At 59.0% G+C, this 21624-nt stretch overlaps 2 protein-coding genes across 19 annotated transcripts in view; one reads left to right on the forward strand and one right to left on the reverse strand.

Annotated features, from left to right (window-relative positions):
- Positions 1-14164, forward strand: part of SDCCAG8 (SHH signaling and ciliogenesis regulator SDCCAG8) — a 199657-nt gene extending 185493 nt beyond the window's left edge. For 7 of the 10 annotated variants that reach the window (XR_013959602.1, XM_080650996.1, XM_080651003.1 and 4 more), the window contains 2 exons: positions 414-540; positions 13835-14164. Coding sequence is in view for 8 of the 10 variants with exons in the window: in XM_080650996.1 (XP_080507122.1) it covers positions 414-540; positions 13835-13864 (157 nt within the window). In the remaining 2 variants the exon portion in view is untranslated. Of the gene's footprint in view, positions 1-413; positions 541-5989; positions 6898-13834 lie in introns of those variants that run through there. The other 3 variants (XR_013959603.1, XM_080650998.1, XM_080651004.1) reach the window with 2 other exon arrangements.
- Positions 2006-21624, reverse strand: part of AKT3 (AKT serine/threonine kinase 3) — a 230038-nt gene continuing 210419 nt past the window's right edge. For 5 of the 9 annotated variants that reach the window (XM_080651009.1, XM_080651010.1, XM_080651011.1 and 2 more), the window contains one exon: positions 2006-2563. In XM_080651009.1, the coding sequence (XP_080507135.1) occupies positions 2238-2563 (326 nt within the window). In that variant the 3' untranslated portion in view covers positions 2006-2237. Of the gene's footprint in view, positions 2564-15738; positions 19190-21624 lie in introns of those variants that run through there. The other 4 variants (XM_080651012.1, XM_080651015.1, XM_080651014.1 and 1 more) reach the window with 2 other exon arrangements.

Raw genomic sequence — 21624 nt, forward strand, 5'->3', positions numbered from 1 at the left:
GGACAGATTCAGGGTCTTTAGAGACATCTGGTCAGCGAGGCACTGCGTGATTGACTGGGTGATGAGTAATGGGACACCCTTAGCCCCGTGCGTCCGCCCTCCTCGCCGCTGCCCAGCCGGGCTGGTGTCTGCCCTGGGGGAGGGGCGGGGGGGCGGTTCCAGCTGCCGGTGGAGGCCTGCAGGCCCTGGCCTTTGACCTCTGAGTGTAAGGTGCCCGCTTTTCTGCTCACCCGCCTCACCTGTGTGCGTCCTGGTCCTGAGGGCTGCTGATTGCCTTTCACACTTGGGACCGTGCCCCTCGATGACCTCATGCCTGCCAGGCCCCTCTGGCTGAGGCCTCGCACCTCCGGGTCCCGGCTAGGCCATCCCTCAGATCCGTGTCTGACTCACCTGGTTTCTCTCCGAACCTCCAGGCTGCAGCAGCTGGACCAGCACAGCCAGGCCGCCGCCCAGCAACTGGTGCAGCTGCTCAGCAAGCAGAACGAGCTCCTGCGGGAGAGGCAGAGCCTGTCGGAGGAGGTGGAGCGGCTGAGACCCCAGGTAATGCACACCCCGCGCTGGGGGGTCCTCGGGGGGGCTGAGAGCCCAGGTAACGCACACCCCGCGCTGGGGGGTCCTCGGGGGGGGGGGTGGCTGAGAGCCCAGGTAACACACATCCCGTGCTGGGGGGTCCTCGGGGGGGGGGGGGGCTGAGAGCCCAGGTAACACACATCCCATGCTGGGGGGGGTCCTCGGGGGGAGCTGAGACCCCAGGTAACACACACCCTGTGCTGGGGTGGTCCTCGGAGGGGGGCTGAGACCCCAGGTAACACACATCCCGTGCTGGGGAGGGGTCTTCGGGGGGAGCTGAGACCTCAGGTAACACACATCCCGTGCTGGGGGGTCCTCGGAGGGGGGGGCTGAGAGCCCAGGTAACACACATCCCGTGCTGGGGGGGGGTCCTCGGGGGGAGCTGAGACCTCAGGTAACACACACCCTGTGCTTGGAGGGGGGTCCTCGGGGGGAGCTGAGACCCCAGGTAACACACATCCCGTGCTGGGTGGGGGTCCTCGGAGGGGGGCTGAGATCCCAGGTAACACACACCCTGTGCTTGGAGGGGGGTTCTCGGGGGGGGGGCTGAGAGCCCAGGTAACGCACACCCCACGCTGGGGGGTCCGCAGGGGGGCTGAGATCTCAGGTACATGCACACCATGTGCTGGCGGGGGGTCCTCAGTGCCCTGAGACCCCTGGAATCCTGCACACTCCTCCCTGTGTGTGTGTGTGTGTGTGTGTTGTGGTGGGGGGGTGTCTTCAGGATGGATCCACCCACGTGCTGGGGTCTGCACGTGGCTCTTTGTCTTGTTCCCGATTCACAGCTGCATTTTATCAGTGATCACACTGCTCAGCTAACAAGCCAGGAGGGAGATCCTGAAGGCTGTGCTGGCACAGTGGGGGACACAGGGACATGTGGGGGGCACAGGCCCGGCCTCTTTAGGGAGCTGAAGCTGTGCAGGAGCCCAGGCCCAGAATGCAGGAGCCACACCACGTGCTGAGCAGATCCAGGCAGGCACCTCTGCCAGGGCTGCGGGAGTCAGCTGTGAAGGGCTCCTGGAGGGTGTATGTGCACAGCCTGGACTGGGTGAGGAAACGGGGGGTGCTTCCGGTTAGGGGAGTAATTGTGAGTGGAATGCACAAATCTTGTCCTAAATTACCTGACTGATCATCGAGCTAAGATTTTTGGGGGATGGATGGGCTATAAAAGCCCTTTTATAAAGCCTTTTTTAAAATCCTCACACAAGGATATTTTTTCCATTGATTTCTAGAGAGAGTAGAAGGGAGGGAGGGAGGGAGAGAAACATCGACACGAGAGGCACATCGATTGGTTGCCTCCTGCAGGGCCCTGACCAGGGCCAGGGCACCTGCAATGGAGGTAGGTGCCCTTGACCGGGAATCGAACCCACGACCCCTCGGTCCTCAGGCCGCCGCTCCAGCCACGGAGCCAGAACAGCCAGGCAAAGCCATTTTTAAACAAATACAAAATTTACTGAAGAATCAAAGATGCAGAAAAAGAATTACTTGCTTCATGTGTCCCCAAAAGAGAAAAAATGAAGGAGACAGTGGCACCATGCCCAACAACAGAGGGAGCGGGATGTGGATGCCAGCAGCGGCCTGGCGCTGGGACAGGCGTGACAGGCGTAACTCCCTGGGCCCTGCAGCATGGAGTATCGGCTCCATTTTACAGAAAGGGAAACGGAGGCTCACACAGGCACATCCAGCCAGCAAGTAGGGACCCTGACGTGGAGCCTAAGTCTGAGTCCACAGCCCAGGTTCCCTGTTCGGGTTGGACCTGGGACCCGCGCGGAGGAGGAGGAGGAAAGCGCGCAGGAGAGCTGGCAGCATGAAACCCTTTTGTCCAAATCGCTGCTCTCTGTCCGGGAGGCCGAGCTTTCCGCCCGCCAGCGGCTTGTTAGGGTCCTGAGGTGTCCACGGGGCCTCGGCCCGTAGTCAGGGCTGCACCCAGGTGCCACCAGTCCCCGGGGGACGTCCCACACCTGTGCTCGGTGCGATTCATGGGAAGATGCATCTGGAAAGAGAGAGGAAGAGAAATTGTCTCTCGTCCTTTCAAAATGACCATGTGCCAAATGGGTGTCTGAGAGCCACTATCCTGAGTGGTTTTCCTGCTCGGCCCACCAGATCCCTCTGCAAAGGACTCATCTGTTCCCCACATAGTAAGTGACACCCCACCCCCTCACCCAGCACCCATGCCAGTCCCTGACCTGAGCCTGGGGACCAGGACACACCAGGCCTCCTCCCCCCTCCCCAACCACCACCGTGTCACTGAGGCTGTGCACAGGCAAGGGCGAGGATGCTGCTCCCAGCCCGAGCCACACGACCCTCCACGGTCAGCTGAGATGCTGGTGAAGAAACACGCCGTCCTGCCAGGTGGCTCAGTGGTTGGAGCATCGTCCCAAACATCAAACGGTTGTGGGTTCCAGTCCTGGTCAGGGACACACCTAGGTCTCAGGTTCCTCCCCCAGGTGGGGCATGTATGGGACACACCTGAACGATGTTTCTCTCTCTCTCCCTCTCTCTCTAAAATCAATGAGATAGTCCGGCCGGCGTGGCTCAGTGGTGGAGCGTCAAACTATGGTCCAGGAGGTCACGGTTCGATTCCCAGTCAGGGCACATGCCGGGTGCAGGCTCAGTCCCCAGTGTGGGGCGTGCAGGAGGCAGTCGATCAATGAGTCTCTCTCTTCATTGATGTTTCTCTCTCTTCCTCTCTGACATCAATAAGAATATAAAAAATAAACCCTCGGGTGAGGGTAAAAAAAAAAAAAAAGAATCCAGGGCATCGCCTCCGGCCCAGGAACCTGCCTTTTAACACGCCGTTGGGTCACTCCGGAGGACACAGGGTTAGGAACCCCTGAGGTGTTTACGGGCACGGAGACCAGAATGATGCCCGGCTGTGTCATGGTGGTGAGGGCCTGAGCAAGTCTGATGCCTCCTGTAGCCCCAGTTTCCCCATGTGCACGGTGGGCGCCAGCCCAGCTGAAAAGGGAACTGGAATTGTACACAGCAGGCAAAGGAAATGTCAGGGTTTCCTCCTCTCCCCCGCTCCCCAAACTTGAGAGGCCCCCAGGGAAGCCGGGAAGGCACAGACCTGTGGAACCAGCATCGAGGTGACATACTCCACGCAGACGGGCTCGGCCCCACTTCCTGCCGGAACCGGGCTGGCTGAGCCCTGGCTGGTGGTGGCCAAAGGTCAGGGCCCCGGGTCTGCAGACAGGTGACCAGGCTCCCGTCTGGTGTGGTGAAGGTGAAACCTGACCACCACGGGGTCCGGCTGCCTGTCCCTACCGGAGCCAGCTCAGCAGAGACAGGGCTGAGTCCTCTATGGGCGCTGATCTAATAACGCTGGCAGATGGGAGAGCAGCAGGTCACCCACAGAAGCCTACGCCCCGCCCACCATGAGCCGGCTGCTTACAAGGGGTCGGACAGAGATTATGTGGGGAAGTAGGCAAGAGGGATAAGAATGGGTGTGCAAAGTGGGCAGTTTACAGGTAAGCGCTGGGGGTGTGCAGGGCCTGGGCTGTGCCAAGGCTGGGGCTCTGGTGTCTGCAGCAGGTGGCTCATGTCTCCCTGTTAGGGGAGGATGGGCCGCAGTTCCAGGTGAGCTCCCAGGTCCCACGAGCAACTCCCACCAGGCTAGGAGGTGCCTTCTGTAATCAGAACACGGCAACCGCGGTTGGCAGAGCCTGGTTAGTATTTCTTGTAAGCAGGGCTGGCCCCCAGTAGTCTATCTCTGCCCCTAACGGAGGGACTGGGACGCAGGCATGAGTGGGTCCCCCAGCCTCTCACGCTGCCCAAGGAGGGGGTTGTGGTGCCTCTTCTCTCCGTTCTGGGCCACATCGTGGTCACACGGGGTTTGCCTTCCAACTCCCGCTCTGCCTGCCTGCAGCACTCAGATCCCACCCTGGACCTGATCTCTGCCAGATTAAATACTTAAAGAAAAAACCCCAAACCTGAAAAAATCCTCAGAAGAGCACGTGGTCTTCCTTCCCTGGCCGGAGCACACAGTGACTTGAGCATCCCGGGCTCTGCTCCGGCCCAGCTGGCTGCCTCCGGAGGGTCTCTCAGACGCACGTGTCGCAGGGGCGCTCTCAGACAGAAGCACGGCCAGAGGGGGAGCTGCTGGCGTCGCCACCAGGCATGGTGTGCAGAGGAGGCGGGACCCAGGCCTGCACGTGCTCTGCTGAGGAACCCAAGGCCTGCTCGCCCTCCGCCATGCAGTGAACTTGAACTGTGAGCCGCTGGCCGCTCGGACCAGCCTGGCTCACCCCACAGCCGCGTTTCAGGGCCGTGGGAATTCTTGCGGCCAAAAGGCGCCACTGAGGCACCATCACTTACAGGGGCCGAGCCCGTCTGCGTGGCCCAGGGCGGAGCGGGGAGCATGTCAACTCACTGCGGGGCCCACAGGGCCTGTGCCTTCCCGCTTCTCTGGGGGCCTCTCCAGCTTGGGGAGGAGAGAGAAGGAAGCCTGGCATTTCTCCTGCCTGCTGCGTCCAGCTCCTTCATTCTGCGCGTCCGACTCTGACCATCTCTGTCCGCCTCGCACCCAACAGAGGGGTGTGTTCTGGCCGGGGCAGCTGCTCTGAGCGGGGTCACCTCCTGATCTGTCCCCCGTGCCCTAAAGCGGGTGACAGAGCTCGGGGCTGGCCTGTGGCCTCCGACAGGAAGCAACCAGCCTGGTGAAAAGGCTTTTATGCTCAGTTGCTCCCGCTGAGTTCTGGAATGTGCACGCCAGCCTGGCGGAGGGGGCTGGGCAGAGGCCTTGCTGGGCCTCATGGCACTCTGTGGCTGTGGGGTGAGCCAGGCTGGGTGAGCCAGGCTGGGTGAGCCGGGCTGGTCCGAGCGGAGTCCCAGGGCCCTGAACCGCGGCTGTGGGGTGAGCCGGGCTGGGTGAGCCGGGCAGGTCCGAGCGGAGTCCCAGGGCCCTGAACCGTGGCTGTGGGTGAGCCGGGCAGGTCCGAGCGGCTGCCCCGGCCATGGCTCAGGCGCTGCCCGCGGAGTCCAGGTGCACGTGGACTTGCTCCTGGAGTGGCACTGACGGGAGATCCTGACCTGATTCAGCGCCTGCCTCTCGGGGTGGAGGGGCTTCTGGAAAAGGGCTTTGAAAACGGCCCGAGGTGCTCTCCTGGTCCTGGAGGAGAAGCGGGGCCGCAGCACCAACCCAGCCTGGCTCCGACCCCCTCCGCCTCGTGTCTGGGAGGAACTTGGGCCCCGGGAGCTTCGGTGGGGAGACCTGACAGCTGGGAGCCGGGCCGGGGTCTGTGACCAGCGCCCGGGGCTCTAACATCTGTCCAGGCGGTGCCAGCTGGCAAGGAAAGGAGACTGCGGGGAGAGGGACACCTGAGAGCGGGAAAGCGCGGAGCTGCCCCTCCACCCGGAGGCCGGCTCACAGCTCGAGGTTATTTTACATTTTTAATTTCTATGTTTCCATTGACTTCAGAGAGGAAGGGGGAGATAGAAACATCACTGATGAGAGAGAACCACTGATCCGCTGCCTCCGGCACACCCCACACTAGAGACTGAGCCTGACACCCGGGCACATGCCCTGACAGGGAATCAAGCCGTGACCTCCTGGTTCATAGGTGGTTGTTCAACCACTGAGCCGCCGGGCCGGGCAGGTCAAGAAGGGCTTGTTTACGTATTTACGTGGCGGTGGACGTGGCCCTGGCCGATCTGCCATCGCGACCGGCTGTGGGTCCGTCGGGGAGGGTTCCCTCAGCCCCTTCCGACGTGCCCGTGATTAACCAACTGGCCCCACGACTCTCCGAGCATTCTTGGCAGCGAATTCAAGTTCTAATTTGATTTAAACGTGTGCACGGATCCAACAGCCATATGTAATTATATTCAAAATCATGGACATGATCTCCTTACACCGAAGGACTCGTGCAGAAGAGCTGAAAAGCCGGCCCGACGCAGAGACCCAGACGCTGGGAGGGAAGCAGGCTCGTGTGTGACCTGCAGCAAAGGGAGGGGCAGCTGCAGGCTCACATGGGGGCCGGGGAGGGCGGCAGCTCGCTGGGACCCGGAGGTGTCGCAAGTTTGCGGGGTCCTGCCCTGCGCCCCGGGGACGCCCAGCGCTTTTGGAGGCGCTGCCATGAGGTCAGCTACCTGCGAGGCAGATGGTGCTCGGATCCACCAGCAAATACACCGAATAAAAGCAATTCGCACGCCGCCTCCTGAACTAGGAGTTTTTGGAAAGAGTTCCAAATAGATGAAAACAAACAATTTGATTTCAACCAAATTGTTGTTTCTTTGTTTTCACCCGGATTTTCACCCGAATTGTCAGTCTCAAAAATAAACACTGATACATTCCCAGAAAATATTTTTCAAATAAAAACTGACTCTGTTAAAGTTTGCCCTGATTCTTTCAAAACTGTGTACGAGACACTGTCAACCGCAGTGACTTCCATGTTTTTTTAAAAACACACTCGAACATATGCAGCTCAAATGTCACCAGCTCCCGCTGCCTGTGTGTTTGCACAGATGACACGCGACCCTAGCGTGGCGCTCCTCACACGAGGGTCCGGGACCCGCAGACACTCCCCAGCGACCCGCAGGGCACGGTCTCACGTCCCGTGGTTGCGTTTGAACTAAAGGCCCTGCGCGTCCTTGGCCTGGAAACGCACACGGCTTCGCCTGCGCCAGCCCTGCCCTGCTGCTAGCGGCTCTCTGGTCCTGGAGCGAACAACCTCCGGTAAGCTCGTGGGAGAAGGCAAATGGAATCTTGTATCGCTGCGGGTACATTTGCTCCACGGCTGCTTCCCGAGTGAGACATTACATTTTGCAACATAAATTCACAATCAAGATCCTAAAGGGAGCTAAATATTTTAATCCAATTAGACAAGTGAACAAAACACTGAATATTGCATGCAGTGCAGAGAGATCAGTGGTTCTTGCCTTTAAAAGACTGCGACTCCATCACGTTACAACCCCAAATGCCAATGTTGTCTTCCTTCCCAACGCCTTCCCGCCCTGCGGGGCTGGCACTGTCTGTCCTTCGGGAATTCTCTGCCTCCGTTCACCACGGACATGGCTCCTGTCAGACGCCTGCCCGGTGCAGAGGGCGCCTCGGACTCCTGGGGACCCGCCAAGCTGGAGACTGCGCACCCGGACCCCGAGTCGCAGAGGGAACCCGGGGTTACTGAGCTCTGGGGGAAGGAGGGTGGGGGCGGTGGGCCAAGCAGATGCCAGGCCCTAGGGCTGCGTGGCCTCTGAACCCTCCCTTCTGGGTGTGGGTCCCCTGCCTCCCTCCATGTCCCAGCCCCATGTCCCACCCCAAGATGCTGCTTCCTAGAAGCCGAGGAGTCAGGCCCCTGCCCGCCCCCCCGCCACGCAGGCCCCCTGCCTCTCCAGTGCCGCTCCTGGCTCCCCAGTCCTTCCCCTTCACAGCCCAGCTGGCCCTCCATTGTCCCAGCCCCAGGGCAGCGACGGGGAGAATGAGGAGCTGGGCCTGGTGACCTTGCCCTGAACTCCTGTCCCTGCAGCTGCAACAGCCGATTCCAGGAAAGGCTGTGCCCAGACCGAGGGGTGAGGGCCCAGCCGGAGGGGTGAGGGCCCAGCCGGAGGGGTGAGGGCCCAGGTGGAGGGGTGAGGGCCCAGCCCAGGGGTGAGGGCCCAGGTGGAGGGTTGAGGGACCCAGCCGGAGGGGTGAGGGCCCAGCCCAGGGGTGAGGCCCAGCCAGAGTTTGGGTCAACTTGCCTGTAGGGGGAGGAGGGGAGGCACTACTGCACTCACCCGGAGGCACGCCCTGTGCCCCGCGGGGAGCACTGGGGTCAGAGGTCAGGCTCACACTGGAAGCCGCCTTTGCATCGTTGTGGGGAGGGCTGGCAGACCAGTGCTGCCCTGATCCCGTGGCCTGTTCATTCCACGTGGCCTGCTGGGTCTGTCCTTGACTGGATCCCAGATGCAGACCTGGCTGCTCAGAACAGCATCAGAGCCCAACTCCCAGGTCGGGTCCAGCACACACCCCACCCCTCCCCCACCCCGTTCAAACCTCAGCTCCGCCCACTTCAGGTCAACCTTTCAGCTCCCATTTCACTCAGTTTCTGGTTTAAAACAAAGGACCAAAACAGCCTCCCTTTACAAGGAGCCCCATTCCCAGCGCCCGGCAGAGGCCACAGGTGTGAAAGGTGAACCGTTTAACGTCTTTTTGTTCAAGGAGAAAAGTAAGGCCCCGAGAGGCGAGTGGCCGTGACCGAGCTGAGCAGTCAGAGGGGGGGACACGTTTCTGGAGAGACTGCATTCATGCCCGGGCCGGCCGGGCGGGCAGGAGAGGCAGGTGGCCGTCCCCGGGGAAGGAGGCTTCCCTGTCCCGTGTCCCGGGCAGTGTGGGGGGCCGGGCCTGCTGGGCCGGGAGGGTGGGGTGAGCCTGAGGGCTGGGCCAGAGCTTCCCCAGCTCTGTGGACCCCGGGCACCTTCCAGTTGCCACAGAGGGAGGTCGGGGAGGGGTCTGCCCTGCAGTTAAAAATAGATGCTTTCTCGCCCGAGGCCCCGGGGCGGACCCTGTGACCTGCACATGGACGGGGACAGCGCAGGAGCAGGACGTGGGTCCGCCCGCAGGGGCAGCTGAGGGGCTGGGGGCCGGTCAGGCTGGGGCCCGGCACCTCCTGTGCGCAGGCCCAGAGGGTGCCCCCCGTCCGGGTTTGGGGGCAAAGCGGCAGAAGAGGCTCCGCTGGGCCCACAGCGCGGTCGCCGGGGAACCGCTGAGGTCACCCAAGGACTCACGTCTTAAATTAAAGGTCAAACCTCAGAAATGCCTAGCCAGTGGTCGGCAAACTCATGAGTCCACAGAGCCAAGTACCAACAGGACAACGACTGAAATTTTTTTGGAGAGCCACATTTTTTAAACTTAAACTTCTTCTAACGCCACTTCTTCAAAATAGACTCGCCCAGGCCGTGGTATTTTGTGGAAGAGCCACACTCAAGGGGCCAAAGAGCCGCATGTGGCTCGCAAGCCGCGGTTTGCCAACCACGGGCCTAGACCCAAGGCCAGGGCTGTGGAGAGAGGCTCCCTAGGACTTAAAGGGGAACAGAGAAGGGTGGCCACAGTGGCTCGCCCACGGAGCGCGCTGACAGCCTTGGTAGTGCTTCCCGGGGCCGCTGCCAGGTGCCCTGGGCCCCACCCCTCTGACCTGCAGGGCAGCCCCGATGGCTGCAGCTGTGGCCACACACCCCCGAGGCCACAGCACCCCGAGGCCACAGCACCCCGAGGCCACACACCCCGAGGCCACACACCCCGAGGCCACAGCACCCCGAGGCCACAGCACCCCGAGGCCACACACCCCGAGGCCACACACCCCGAGGCCACAGCACCCAGAGGCCACAGCACCCAGAGGCCACAGCATCTGGAGGCCACACACCCCGAGGCCCCACCACCCCGAGGCCACACCACCCCGAGGCCCCACCACCCCGAGGCCACAGCACCCCAAGGCCACAGTACCCGGAGGACACAGCACCCAGAGGACACAGCACCTGGAGGCCACAGCACCCCCAGGCCACAGCACCTGAGGCCACAGCACCCCGAGGCCACAGCACCCCGAGGCCACAGCACCCCAAGGCCACAGCACTCCGAGGCCTCACCACCCCGAGGCCACAGCACCCCGAGGCCACAGCACCCCGAGGCCACAGCACCCCAAGGCCACAGCACTCCGAGGCCTCACCACCCCGAGGCCACAGCACCCCGAGGCCACAGCACCTGGAGGCCACAGCACCCCAAGGCCACAGCACTCCGAGGCCTCACCACCCCGAGGCCACACCATCCGGAGGCCACAGCACCGGGAGGCCTTGGCCGGGGCCTCGCTGACAGGCAGGAAGGCAGGAGGACGGGGAGAAGGTGGCGGGGCTGACGCTACGGGTGAGATGGCTGATTCCCTCCTGCACCGCGACCCAGTCCCCGCACAGCGGCCCGCTCACTGCAGCACGGGCGAAGGAAGCCGCTTTCTGGAAATAAGGCCTAACGTCCCCGGGGGAGGGCAGAGAAGCCGGAGTGTGGCAGCATCAGAGCTTCTCTGCCTCTGGCTGGGGGACGGTGGGGGGGGTGCGGGGACGCACTGAGAAATGTTCTAGAGGTTCAGCCACTGAGGGCGCCACGGTGCTGGGCAGCCAGTGACCTAACAGGTCATTCGTCAGTCGTATGACTGAGCTCCCCACGTGCCGGGCACTGGCAGGTGCTGGGGACGAGCACTGGACAGAGGGTGAGAGCAGGCTTCCCGCCCAAACCGAAGAAACATGGCCCTGGCCCGGCCGGCGGGGCTCAGGGGCTGAGCATCGACCTATGAACCAGGAGGTCAGGGTTCGATTCGCCGTCAGGGCACATGCCCGGGTTGCGGGCTCGATCCCCAGTGTGGGGCGTGCAGGAGGCAGCCGATCCATGATTCTCTCTCATCATCGATGCTTCTCTCTCTCTCTCTCTCCCTCTCTGAAGTCAATAAATAATATTTAAAAGACAAAGAAGAAAACAAAGCCTTGAAGAGAAGTGATACCTGCCTGTCCACACTGAGGACTTTACGTCTGGACCCTGCTGGGTGGGCCCCGGAGCCATCCCCTGCCGGCAGGGGGCGGGTCAGCTGAGGATGGATTGCTGGAAGGCCCAGCCCACCCAGCACTTGTCCTGAGAAACGCGTTTCCTGGGGCTCCGTTTAAAGCCTGCCGCCCATTCCCCTGGCCTTCTCATCCTGACCTCGTCCTGAACTGTGCCTGTGACGACGGCGCATTCCATTTTCCGTTGGAAACATGCCTGCTGCGGTTCACGCTCCTCCTTTCAGAGACACCTCGAGCCTCGGAAGTGAGAGCGGACCACCGTCTCTGATGCCCAGGTCAGCGGGCAGCCCGCCCGGGAGCGAGGGGGAGATTCACTCATTCCCGGACCGCCCGGGCCAGGCCCATCAAGGCTGAAGGCAGAGCAGCTGCAGATGCTGTAGATGGAGACGCCGTGAGAGGGTCAAACGGAGCTGTGGCAGCCCTGGGCTGAGCATCACACCGAGGACAGAGGGGGCCCTCTGCTACCGCAGGGCCAGCGCGCCCCCTGCGGCCCAGGCAGGAAGGCCGGAGAACAGAAGCCCCCGGCGGGCTCCCAGGAGCGAGTCCCCCAGGTCTGGGCCCACCCCACCCTCACAGGGCCAACGCACATTTTATAATTGCCCTGTGTCGAAACCCCTCTACTCACAGCCTGGAAATCTCCATGAAATGTAAACATCACCTGTTCTCTTTGTGAAAAAATCAGCAGCCCAGTGCGCTGGGCGGTCCCGGGTCAGGGGTTCCAGGGACAGACCCAGGGACGCCCCTTCCTCACACCCGACCCCCTGCAGCGTCTCATCCAGTCTCCACTTCACAACCGCCTCCCAGACCAGCCAGCACACCGCTTCCTTTCCACCCTAACCCCCTCCTGCCGCACCGCCACGAGCCCCCCCAGTCACCCCATTATTCCACCCGGTGGAGGCCCCGCCACCCGCCGGGCCACCCGCCTCTGCGCCCCACACCCACCTCTCTCGGGGCTTCTGTGTGCACCCCACGGGGGGGAAGGTGGTGGTGCTCTGAGGGCGGGGCGCCTTCTCCGCAGCTGGTGCAGAAGCCCAGGGCACTGAGCCTCTTAGAGACGCGAACCCAGCACATGGCCGCCTCCTCCCCAGGACAGGGGCCTCCCTGGCAGGAGGGGGTGACCCTCAGGGCGCCCTGGGAGCCGCAGCCCTGGTTCTGCCCGCAGACCCTCCTCCCGTGACTTCCTGCGGAGCCACCTCCGGTCGAGGAGCTGAAGCTCATCAGGAAGATGGGCCACACCTGCCTCCCCTCCGCATCCCGTCTCTGGCTTTTGCCTGAGCCTCTCCCCGAATCTACAGCCATCCTTTAAGCCACCTGAGGCCTCTCCCACACATTGGACCAAATGTAAACAAGAAAAACAAGAAAAGGAAAAAGAAAAATGTCAGCGGACAGGTTTCCAGGGATTTCTCCTGCATCTGCATGAATTCTGATCCCGCTGTAAGGAAGCCCCAACGAGCCATCAGCAAGCAGCTCACAGGTGCCGCCGCCCCTCTGCTGGCTCAGGGCACCTGTGGGGAGGGCAGAGGCCCCGCAAAACGGAGACCAGGCCGGCCCAGGGCCCACATCGCGTTCCTGATTCATCTGCAGGGGTGAAAGCTGGGATGGAGGGTGTCTTCTGAGCGCCCCATCCAGTCCCCTCATCCCAGGGCCGTTACGCTCCAGAAGGCTAGGCCCCCACACAGCGCAGAGCGGGGACTGGAGGCGTGTTTGTGGACAGGGGCTGTTTGCTTCCCCGCGCAGTTGGCACTGATGGGAGGCGGGCAGCGGATGCAGTCTCTCACCTGTGACTCCACAACCCGACCTCCCTGACCAGCTGACACATTGACACCTGCTTACAGCTGGAGCCCTGGCACCAGACTCCCTCTTCCACACGTGGGAGGTGGTTCCGGGGGGAAGGCCTTTCTGTACGTTACCGTACGTTGTCTGCAGCCAAAAACCCGGAGGTGTCCCCGGCAGTTCCTTAGGGACACTTGGCCTGCACCCGGGTTTACTCTCTGAAACGTCGTCGGAGCAGTTTTCAGGAGCCAGATCCTTCCGGACAGGGGAAGAGATGGTGCTCCGGCCACGGCATCATCACACGGCTCTTACCTGAGATGCAGGTGTCTGCGCTACCGATGTAAAGCATTAAAAAATGGGCCCTGCCCGGCCGGCGTGGCTCCGTGGTTGAGCATCGACCTATGAACCAGGAGGTCACGGTTCGATTCCTGGTCGGGGCACATGCCCAGGTTGTGTGTTCGATCCCCAGTGGGGGGCGTGCAGGAGGCAGCCGGTCCGTGATTCTGTCATCAGTGATGTTTCTATCTCTCCTTCTCCCTTCCTCTCTGAAATCAATAAAAATAAATTAAAAAAAAAAAAGAAAGAAAGAAATGGGCACTCACCGGGTGGCTCAGTTGGTTAGAGCATCGTCCCGACACACCAAGGTTGTGGTTTGATCCCCGGTCAGGGCACTTACAAAATCAACCAATGATGCATCAGCAAGTGGAGCAACACATCGGTGTTTCTCTCTCTCCAATCAATCAATGAACATTTTAAAAAGAGTTCACCTATGTTCTTATTCGACCAGGGCTCTGACCTGTGGTGAGGGTGAGTTGTAAACCCTTCATCCAGTTGGCTACATACACTTTCTACATTGTTAGCATAAGAAATTATTTTATCCAAATACTCAGGATAGTCAACCAGTGAGAAGACAAATCACATTGAAGAACAGGATCTATTTAAACTTACTCTTTATTTTCATTTTTTTTTCCAGTTACCCAGCATGCCACAATCCGATTGCTGACCTGGATGAAACAGTGAAATAAATGATTTACAAAGAATATTTACATTCATCTGATGTGCACGTAACGTGCCACAATGCACCGTGACCTCCCGGGGCACCGCCTCCGGCCGCAGGCTGCGTCCTCACCGTCTCCGGGCGGCCCCTGCTGAAGGACGGGCTGGAGCCGATGCTGACGGATGCACCCTCCTGGTGTGGGTTTCTGGAAATGGCTTCGAGTTACTGTACTTTTAAATCTGCTCATTTGTATGCTATGTATGTTACACATATGAATTTCAATAAACGAACTTCTGAAAGACTTGTAATGCTGACGTTCTACCATGTAGTGATGAACAAAACACACCAAAAAGGCACATATTTTAGCTAGGCCAAGGGTACCGAAGACACACGTTCTCCCTGCCACCCACGCTCCTCTCCCTCTTCGCCATCCACAGAGCATCCCTCCACTCTGCCTTCCACCTCCACCCGCGAGACCCCGCTGGCCGCATCCTGCTAACCTGCGCCCCCGGCCAGGAGACGCCAGGAAGCCCTCAGCATCCTCCTCTCCACGCCGTTAGCAACAAACACAGACAGACCTCTCCACCCCGGGGGCTCGGGGTTCCTCTCCAAGATGCATTATTATAGGGGCCTGGGAACGCCCAACCTTCCTCAGAGTCCTAGTCAGAGTCTGTACACCGATCATCAGTTTAATCTCAGCTAGTATCTCAGCTACACGGTTAGACCCTGATGCTTAAAGGGGTAAAGCAGGCACTGGCGTGCCGCACTGTCCTTGAGGGTGGCAATGAAACCCGACAGGCAGCTGCCACCCGGGCAGGTCCCCGTCCTCGGGCTGACCTCGGGGTGGATGACCTCGGGGCGGCTGACCTCGGGGCCCGCGACCCGCCGCCATCGTCACCGACCAGGCCGCTGGGAGTCACCGCGTGGGGCTTTGGAGGTGTGGGGGGCGCCCACGCAAAGACCACGCGCCTCCAGCATGAGAAGGTTCCAGCCCGGAAGAGCAGAACCTCTGTTCGGAGTCAGGGTTCGGTCTCACCCACCGCGCTCGAGATCAAGGCCGTGGCGTAAGATGTGGTCACTGTCCCCAGTTCTGGTCTAGGAATAAATTACGTAATAGTCTAAAAATAGCACCTTGAGAGCAGCACAGAGGTCCTTGATTCCCGCCTCCTGGATGTCAGCCCCGTGGTGCGGAGAGAGGCGCATCCATGCGGATGCCCTGGCGTTTGGCGTGTGGCGGCCGCGTCCATGCCTGACTAACCTTGGTCCCTAAGCCATTCCTCTATCTGGCCGAGTCCCAGGAGGGAGCCAGGCTCTACAGGAGGAGGTTTATGAGGTAACGTCAGAAAAAGGCTCCATCGAGAACGACTCCAGGTCAATCAGACCGAGGTCCGACCACCGGCCCTTCCATCCCCCACGTCTACGTTTTATGGGCCCTCAGTTCTAAAAATAGGTTCTCCGGAAGGAAGGAAGCTGAGCCACACGTGGCCAGAAAGACATCACTGATGAGCTACACGGCTTAGAACCCGGGTCCAAACCGCCTGCTGGGAAGGTGGGGAGGGTCTCAAACTGCGGGGCGACTGTCCCCGCCCGGTGCCACGGGAGGCTGCGCTGACCCAGTGCCCGGAGCTCGCCTCCCCTGGGGACACAGCCTTCGTCCAAGGCTGCACAGCTGCACGACTGCCACTTTATTAGACGGATGAGCGGAGCCCACGTGTGTTTGGAGCTACAAGAGATTTACATATTTTCCCGCCACATTCTGTACCAGGCAGGTGAATACCAGGTGGAGCTCTTAAAAACCCTTTTTTTCCCCCCAGAAAAAGGCCAGTCTTCAGTTTTCTGAGATTACAGAACCACATCCAACAACAATAAACAGAGAAATAGCAGATTGACACAGTGCTTTATTTCAGCTGTCTGTACGAAGGGAGACACGGGCACCCCTAGCCGAGACGTGTAAAAATACTAAGGATGTACAGTGTACAAAAACAGTTCCTCGTCATTAGTTCACATCCGTGTGGGTCATGGACTTGAGGGAAGAGACAGTTTGGGGGTGACCGACAGTCCTAGTGACACAGTTCCTTGGGTTCGTAGTTGCGTCTGCTTAAAACCCTTAACCCGGTGACTAGATCTTGCGCGGATCTAATGAAAGAACTAGCAAGGTCAAGAAATGTCACAAACTCTAAAGCTACAGGGAGGTAACTCAATGACCAATTTAGAGGTTTTCTTTTTATTTAAATAAATACTTTACATTTCATGCTCGCCTGTAATGCACTCCCAGGAGCAAGATGAGGAGATTCTACCGGAGACGGTACAAACAGTAGCAGCAAAGTGTGGACACTGAGGTGTGTGGAGACCCTGCAGTTAGGAAGGGGGGCCCTTGCTCCGTCCCCCAGAGAAGCAAGTGGCCCCCGCGAGAACAGTCAGCTTTAAGAAGCCAGAAACCCCGATGGGGATGGGAGGTGGGAAACGATACTGAACGGTGCGTGCGATCGCGTAGGAAGCAAAGCTGTGAGCTACCCTGCCCACCTCCACGCGGCAGTGGCCGAGGTCCTCCAAGGGGGCAGAGGTCACGAGCGTTAAGTTCAAGGTGGCGCCCGCACCGTCCCACCTGCGCTGAGAACGACTCCAGGGCTCAGGTCTGGCCACGGCGGAATCCAAACCACGGCCCTGGGCAGCCCAAGAACCCCTCTGCGCGTGCCTGTCATTCCGCTCTGCCTCTGGGCCAGCTGGCGGACATCTGGGAGCCGGAGGAAGGATGATTCTCAAGATCGAGGCCAAGGAGACACCCGGGGGGACCCTAGGGAGTCCTGGGGGTCAGTGACGGGGCCCGAGCACCGGCGGGACTGGGGCCGGCGGTGAGGAGTGGCCAGCCTGGGCACTGTCAATGCTGCCATGAATCTCTAGGACGCGTCCTTGGCCAAGGTCATGGGAATCACCTTCATGTTTGGAAAAAAAAGAACAAACAAAAAGAAAGCTACCAATGTGCTTAGTGTGTGGAGTCCTACCTCCCACTGAGGGAGCCCAGGCCGTGAGCAGCCAGTCCCAGCTCTCTCCCGCTCCTCTCACCTGTTGTTGTTAATCAAATGATGCAAGACAACTTACAAGACATACCTTCTAGTCTACCTTCTTGTCAATGTGAAACATTCAACATAATTCCAAGTGGAAAAAAAAATTGAGCGATATGTGTAAGTAAGAGTGAACTACCAATGACTGCAACTTCCTACTCAATCCTAAGGATGAACCTCACTCAGGTAGAAATATGAAAAATTAGGATAAGATCTATGTGAAATATGTCTTAGCTGCCTTAGGAAAATGCCCTTTAACCCCCGGCAGTCCCAGCGGCCCACCCTCGCCAGCAGTGGTTTCCTGTCCGCGAGTCCACGCTCCCGGCGTCGCGGCTAAGACAGCTGCGTGTGAGTATGAGGCATCCTGCTCAGCATCGCCTGCTCCCCCCCATGCGGCCACGAGCCTACGTCACACTGTGGCCTTCCATGTGGGGGCTCTCAGGGAGGTGAACTGAAATCCATCTCCATGATCGCCCCGGGAGGCCCCGCCCCTGGGTCTCATCGGCTGCTTTGGAAAATGTCAGCTCCTAGCACCAAAGGGTTTAATCTGAAGATCGTCATCAATGAAGGAGGAAGATGAGGTTTGCATACACATCCCCCGTCGGTGGGAACGGTGGAGCGTGGGGACAGGAGTATATACAGAAAGAGGAAGGTTGGAGGTGTTCCTTTTGTGTTGTTTTGTTTCCCTGATGGCTAATTCAGTGATAAATGTACCATGATCAGAATAAACACACCAGGTCCTTATCTTTACCTGCCTCCTTCGCCAGTACTGGAGATGTGTTCATTCGGCCGAGTAGGTTCATTTATCGTCACTCAGGTCTCCATGTTTGTCTCTGCATTGGTTGCCTGGCCGTCCTAACACCTCCCTTCTCAGATGAGCACACATCACCCCGGTTTGTTTCACGAACCCCTTGGCGTGGTGAGCTGGGGATGTTCTCATTCTTAGCACCAAGGGGTCAGAGGGCAGCATCTCTTCTCCCAAAGCCAGATTCTAACCAACAAGTTCCGTGTCGGAGCCTCGTCAAAATCGTCTCACAAAGGAGAGAAGGCGCCCGAGTCCTGTCGGCGGGTGCATTCCTCGCACATGGGTCAAAAGAAACTGCGGTACGTCTACTCTGTGTTAAGGTGGAGCTGCATTTGCTAACACGACATACAATTCTCGTCACTAAAAAATAAATACTACTGCAAGAGAAACAAAGTCACAAAAGGACATTGGAAGTTCTAACATCCGAGGAAAAGCCAACTCACGCGGAACTGAAATGGAAAAGGAACACAAACACGGCGAACGCCCGTTTACCTCGGGCACACATTTGGTGAAAAGCAGGATCGTTATACCTGTCTACATTCTTCAGCCATCAGAGGCCATAAACAGTACAATGGAAACCGGTTTCCCAGCACAAGGGAAGCAATGCTCTCTGGTGCCGATCCTATCAGCGACCTTGGAATGACCTTGACTCAGCTGTGCATCTGCTTCCTTCCTTCCATGTTCCTTGCCATGACTGCCTGGGAGGTCTAGACGTCCACGCGGAACCCCAGGCTTCCTCTACAGGATCCAACAGGAATTTGGATGCAGGCACCGAGAGAGGCCCCATCTCACCCGTCGTGCGGTCCTTGCAAATCTTCCTAGAGTGTCGGCCAGATGGCCGCGGCCGACAGCGACTTTAGGCTCTGCTCTGAAATGAGGCTTTCCTGAAGCCGGCGCATGCACACCGCCACCCTTCCACAATCGCTCGTTCTGAATTATACACTAAATCTCCTTAGGCTAATTAGTTTCTGATTTAGCTTCTAGAGAGTTAAAAAAATGTACCTAGCGTCAGTGTATCTCATTTACCCTCCGCTGCCAGGGAAAAACCACAACTGAGAGACAAGAAGGTGACAACTGGGCGCGGATGAATGGCGTGGACTCATGACTTCCCAGGGCTGTGAGGTGACCTCTGAAAGTTGCTATAATAGTAAGACAGCAGCAGCAACAGCATGAGACCTTAGACTGAGATACAATTTCATGCAAAAAACAAAAAGTTGAGTGTATTTGCGTATATGTGTGTTCTCAGGTGGGTGGAGGTGGCGAGGGTGAGGCCGGGGCCGTCGGGATGTCTGGAGGCGCCTGCTGTGTGGAGGAGCCGGGACTGTCTGACGTCCAGCAGCCGTTCTCAGGGTGAGTCTCAGGCGACAGCGACGCAGCAGCACGGGGCCTACTCGCGGCCGCTCGCCGAGTAGGAGAACTGAGGGAAGTGCGGCCGGCTCTCGTTGTCCATGCCGTCCTCATCGTCTGCGGGCAGAAACAGCCATTTCAATCTTACGCTTGCTTTTTAAAAAATATATCTATTTTTATTGATTTCAGAGAGGAAGGGAGAGGGGGAGAAACATCAACGAGGAGAGAATCATCCATCGGCTGCCTCCTGCACAACCCCCAGTGGGGATGCAGCCCACAACCCAAGCATGTGCCCTGACCGGGAATCGAACCGTGACCTCCTGGTTCACAGGTTGACGTCCCACCACTGAGCCACACTGGCCAGGCGACACCTGCTTTTGGCACACCATCTCCGGTCCGTACAGTCCTAACTGCTAAGATAACGAAGGTGAACAGAGGCAACAGCTTCTAGGCACGTGGGTTTGCCCATGAAACACACACAGGTAACCCATCCCAAACGCCTCCATTTCCAAACATGTGACCTCTGAGGAAATACTACTAGCAAATCACCACCTTCATGACACACACATTTGAGACTCCATAAACTGAGACGCTACTGAAGAAATGAGTTTTACTTTAGAAGGGCCTCCCAGCACCGCGGGGGCTCCCGGGAATCCTGATCAACTCCTGAAATGCTCGTTCTTTCCCGCCACGAGCTTTCGCTGTGACTGCGAAATACAGCATCAGGATTCCGTTTCAGCTGGGCCCGAGGTAGGTGTTTAAGAGTTTACGTTTATTGTACATCTGCTACCTGCCCCAACGCGTCAGGCCATTCCCTAGGACCGAAGGTGAAAGCAGAACGAAGGGAAAAAGTCAGGGAAGAGGCCGGCATCCGGGCCAGTGCACAGGGGACAGACGGAAGGCGCAGGCGGCTGCTGGCTTTGGGGCCACTCCTCCCCGCGTCCCACGATTCCTGTGTTTGAAGGATTGTCATGATCTCAAATGATCACCCATCTCCCCCATCACAGTTCTGAGGAGGGACACCCCGCTGTCAGGATGCTCACCTGCACCCACAACTTTCCCTGTGCTTCTGCTCTGGGCCCCACCCCGGACTCCCTGACTGCGGGGAGGCCCCCAGAAAGTCTCCCCCATTGGATCGCAGGCCGACCGCAGTGAAAGAAGTGAGGAATCCCTCAAATACCCAACCTGCTTTTCTTCCAGCAAAACCACTCCATTGCCTCCAACGCACAAGCACAGCACCCGTTCCTCCCACCCCAGCTCTCCGGGAGCGCCCGCGCAGGGGATGGAGAGAGGATCCGGGCCAGACTCCACGGCGCGCTGGGCACTGAAGATATCGCTTTCTGCTCTTTTGCCCTGCTCGTCTTTCCTGCCTTCCACTTTTTTTTTTTATTTTAAATCCTCAAGGATATTTTTCCATTGATTTTTAGAGAGAGTGGAAGGGAGAGGGAGAGACAGAGAGAAACACGATGTGAGAGACACATCAATTGGTTGCCTCTGGCAGGCCCGGGACCAGGGCCTGGAGCCTGAAACCGAGCCATGTGCCCTTGACCGGAATCGAACCCAGGATCCTTCAGTCTGCAGGCCGATGCACTATCCACTGAGCCAAACCAGGGCCCTTCTACTCTGAGTACAGAACATCTAAGGCACTAACCAACGTGTGGCCTCGACTGCACTAGAGAACACCCCCGTACCGGGTGGGACCCAGTCCGTGAGGCAACGCCCCTGGTCCTGCTCCCTGCAAGCGGCCGACTCGGGGCCCCTCCCTTTGGCCACCATTTCTGGATGACCCTGTGCTTGACGGACATCTCTGCCTCCTGCTTCTAAACACTGCTCAGGCACCAAGCAAACACAACCTTTTAGATCACTGCTGTCCACGGTACTTTCAGCTCCACCGGGCGCAGGAGCTGCAGACGGTCTCTGACGCTGAGTCACAACACGTAAAACTCCCCAGAGAAGAGGCAGCGGGAATCTAACAGTCCGATTCTGACAGGTGCCAATCATGTGTCAGAGAATCCGTTTTCCCATGAACAGCTTTGTTCTGCTGGGCGTGTCTCTGCCCAGTAAATGAACTAAACGCATTTCTGACTGTACAGAAACCTAAACCTTGGGGATAACCATGGGGGGCCCCTCGCCCCCATCGTCCCTAAAGCCCGTGACGTCCCTCTGACCTTGCAGGCCTGGGAGAGCGAGGCTGTGGGCCTGGAAGTCTGGGGGTCGCCGGTCCTCGCGCTGCACAGGCAGGTGGGTGGGGGTAGAGGGGGCCAGAAGCAAGTGACAGTGACATAGCGGCGACTTGCCACCGGCCACACACACCGTACGCCCGGTCGGCGGCTAGCAACCCGTTCCCGCTCTGCTAGGCGGTTCACGGGGAGCAATGTGATAACGAGCAGGAAGGAGGCTAAGAGGACCCCAAACCACACACATCTGGAGGAAGACGCCAGAGGCTCAGTCCACACCCGCCTGCACCCCTGCTTCCTCAGCACCGTGGCCCCTCTTCTGGAACCTTTCACAGATGACATTACGGGCAGGGAAAGCTCCTGGGTCACCACAAC

This window comes from Plecotus auritus (genome assembly GCF_963455305.1).
Source record: "Plecotus auritus genome assembly, chromosome: 14".
Lineage (NCBI taxonomy): Eukaryota > Metazoa > Chordata > Mammalia > Chiroptera > Vespertilionidae > Plecotus > Plecotus auritus.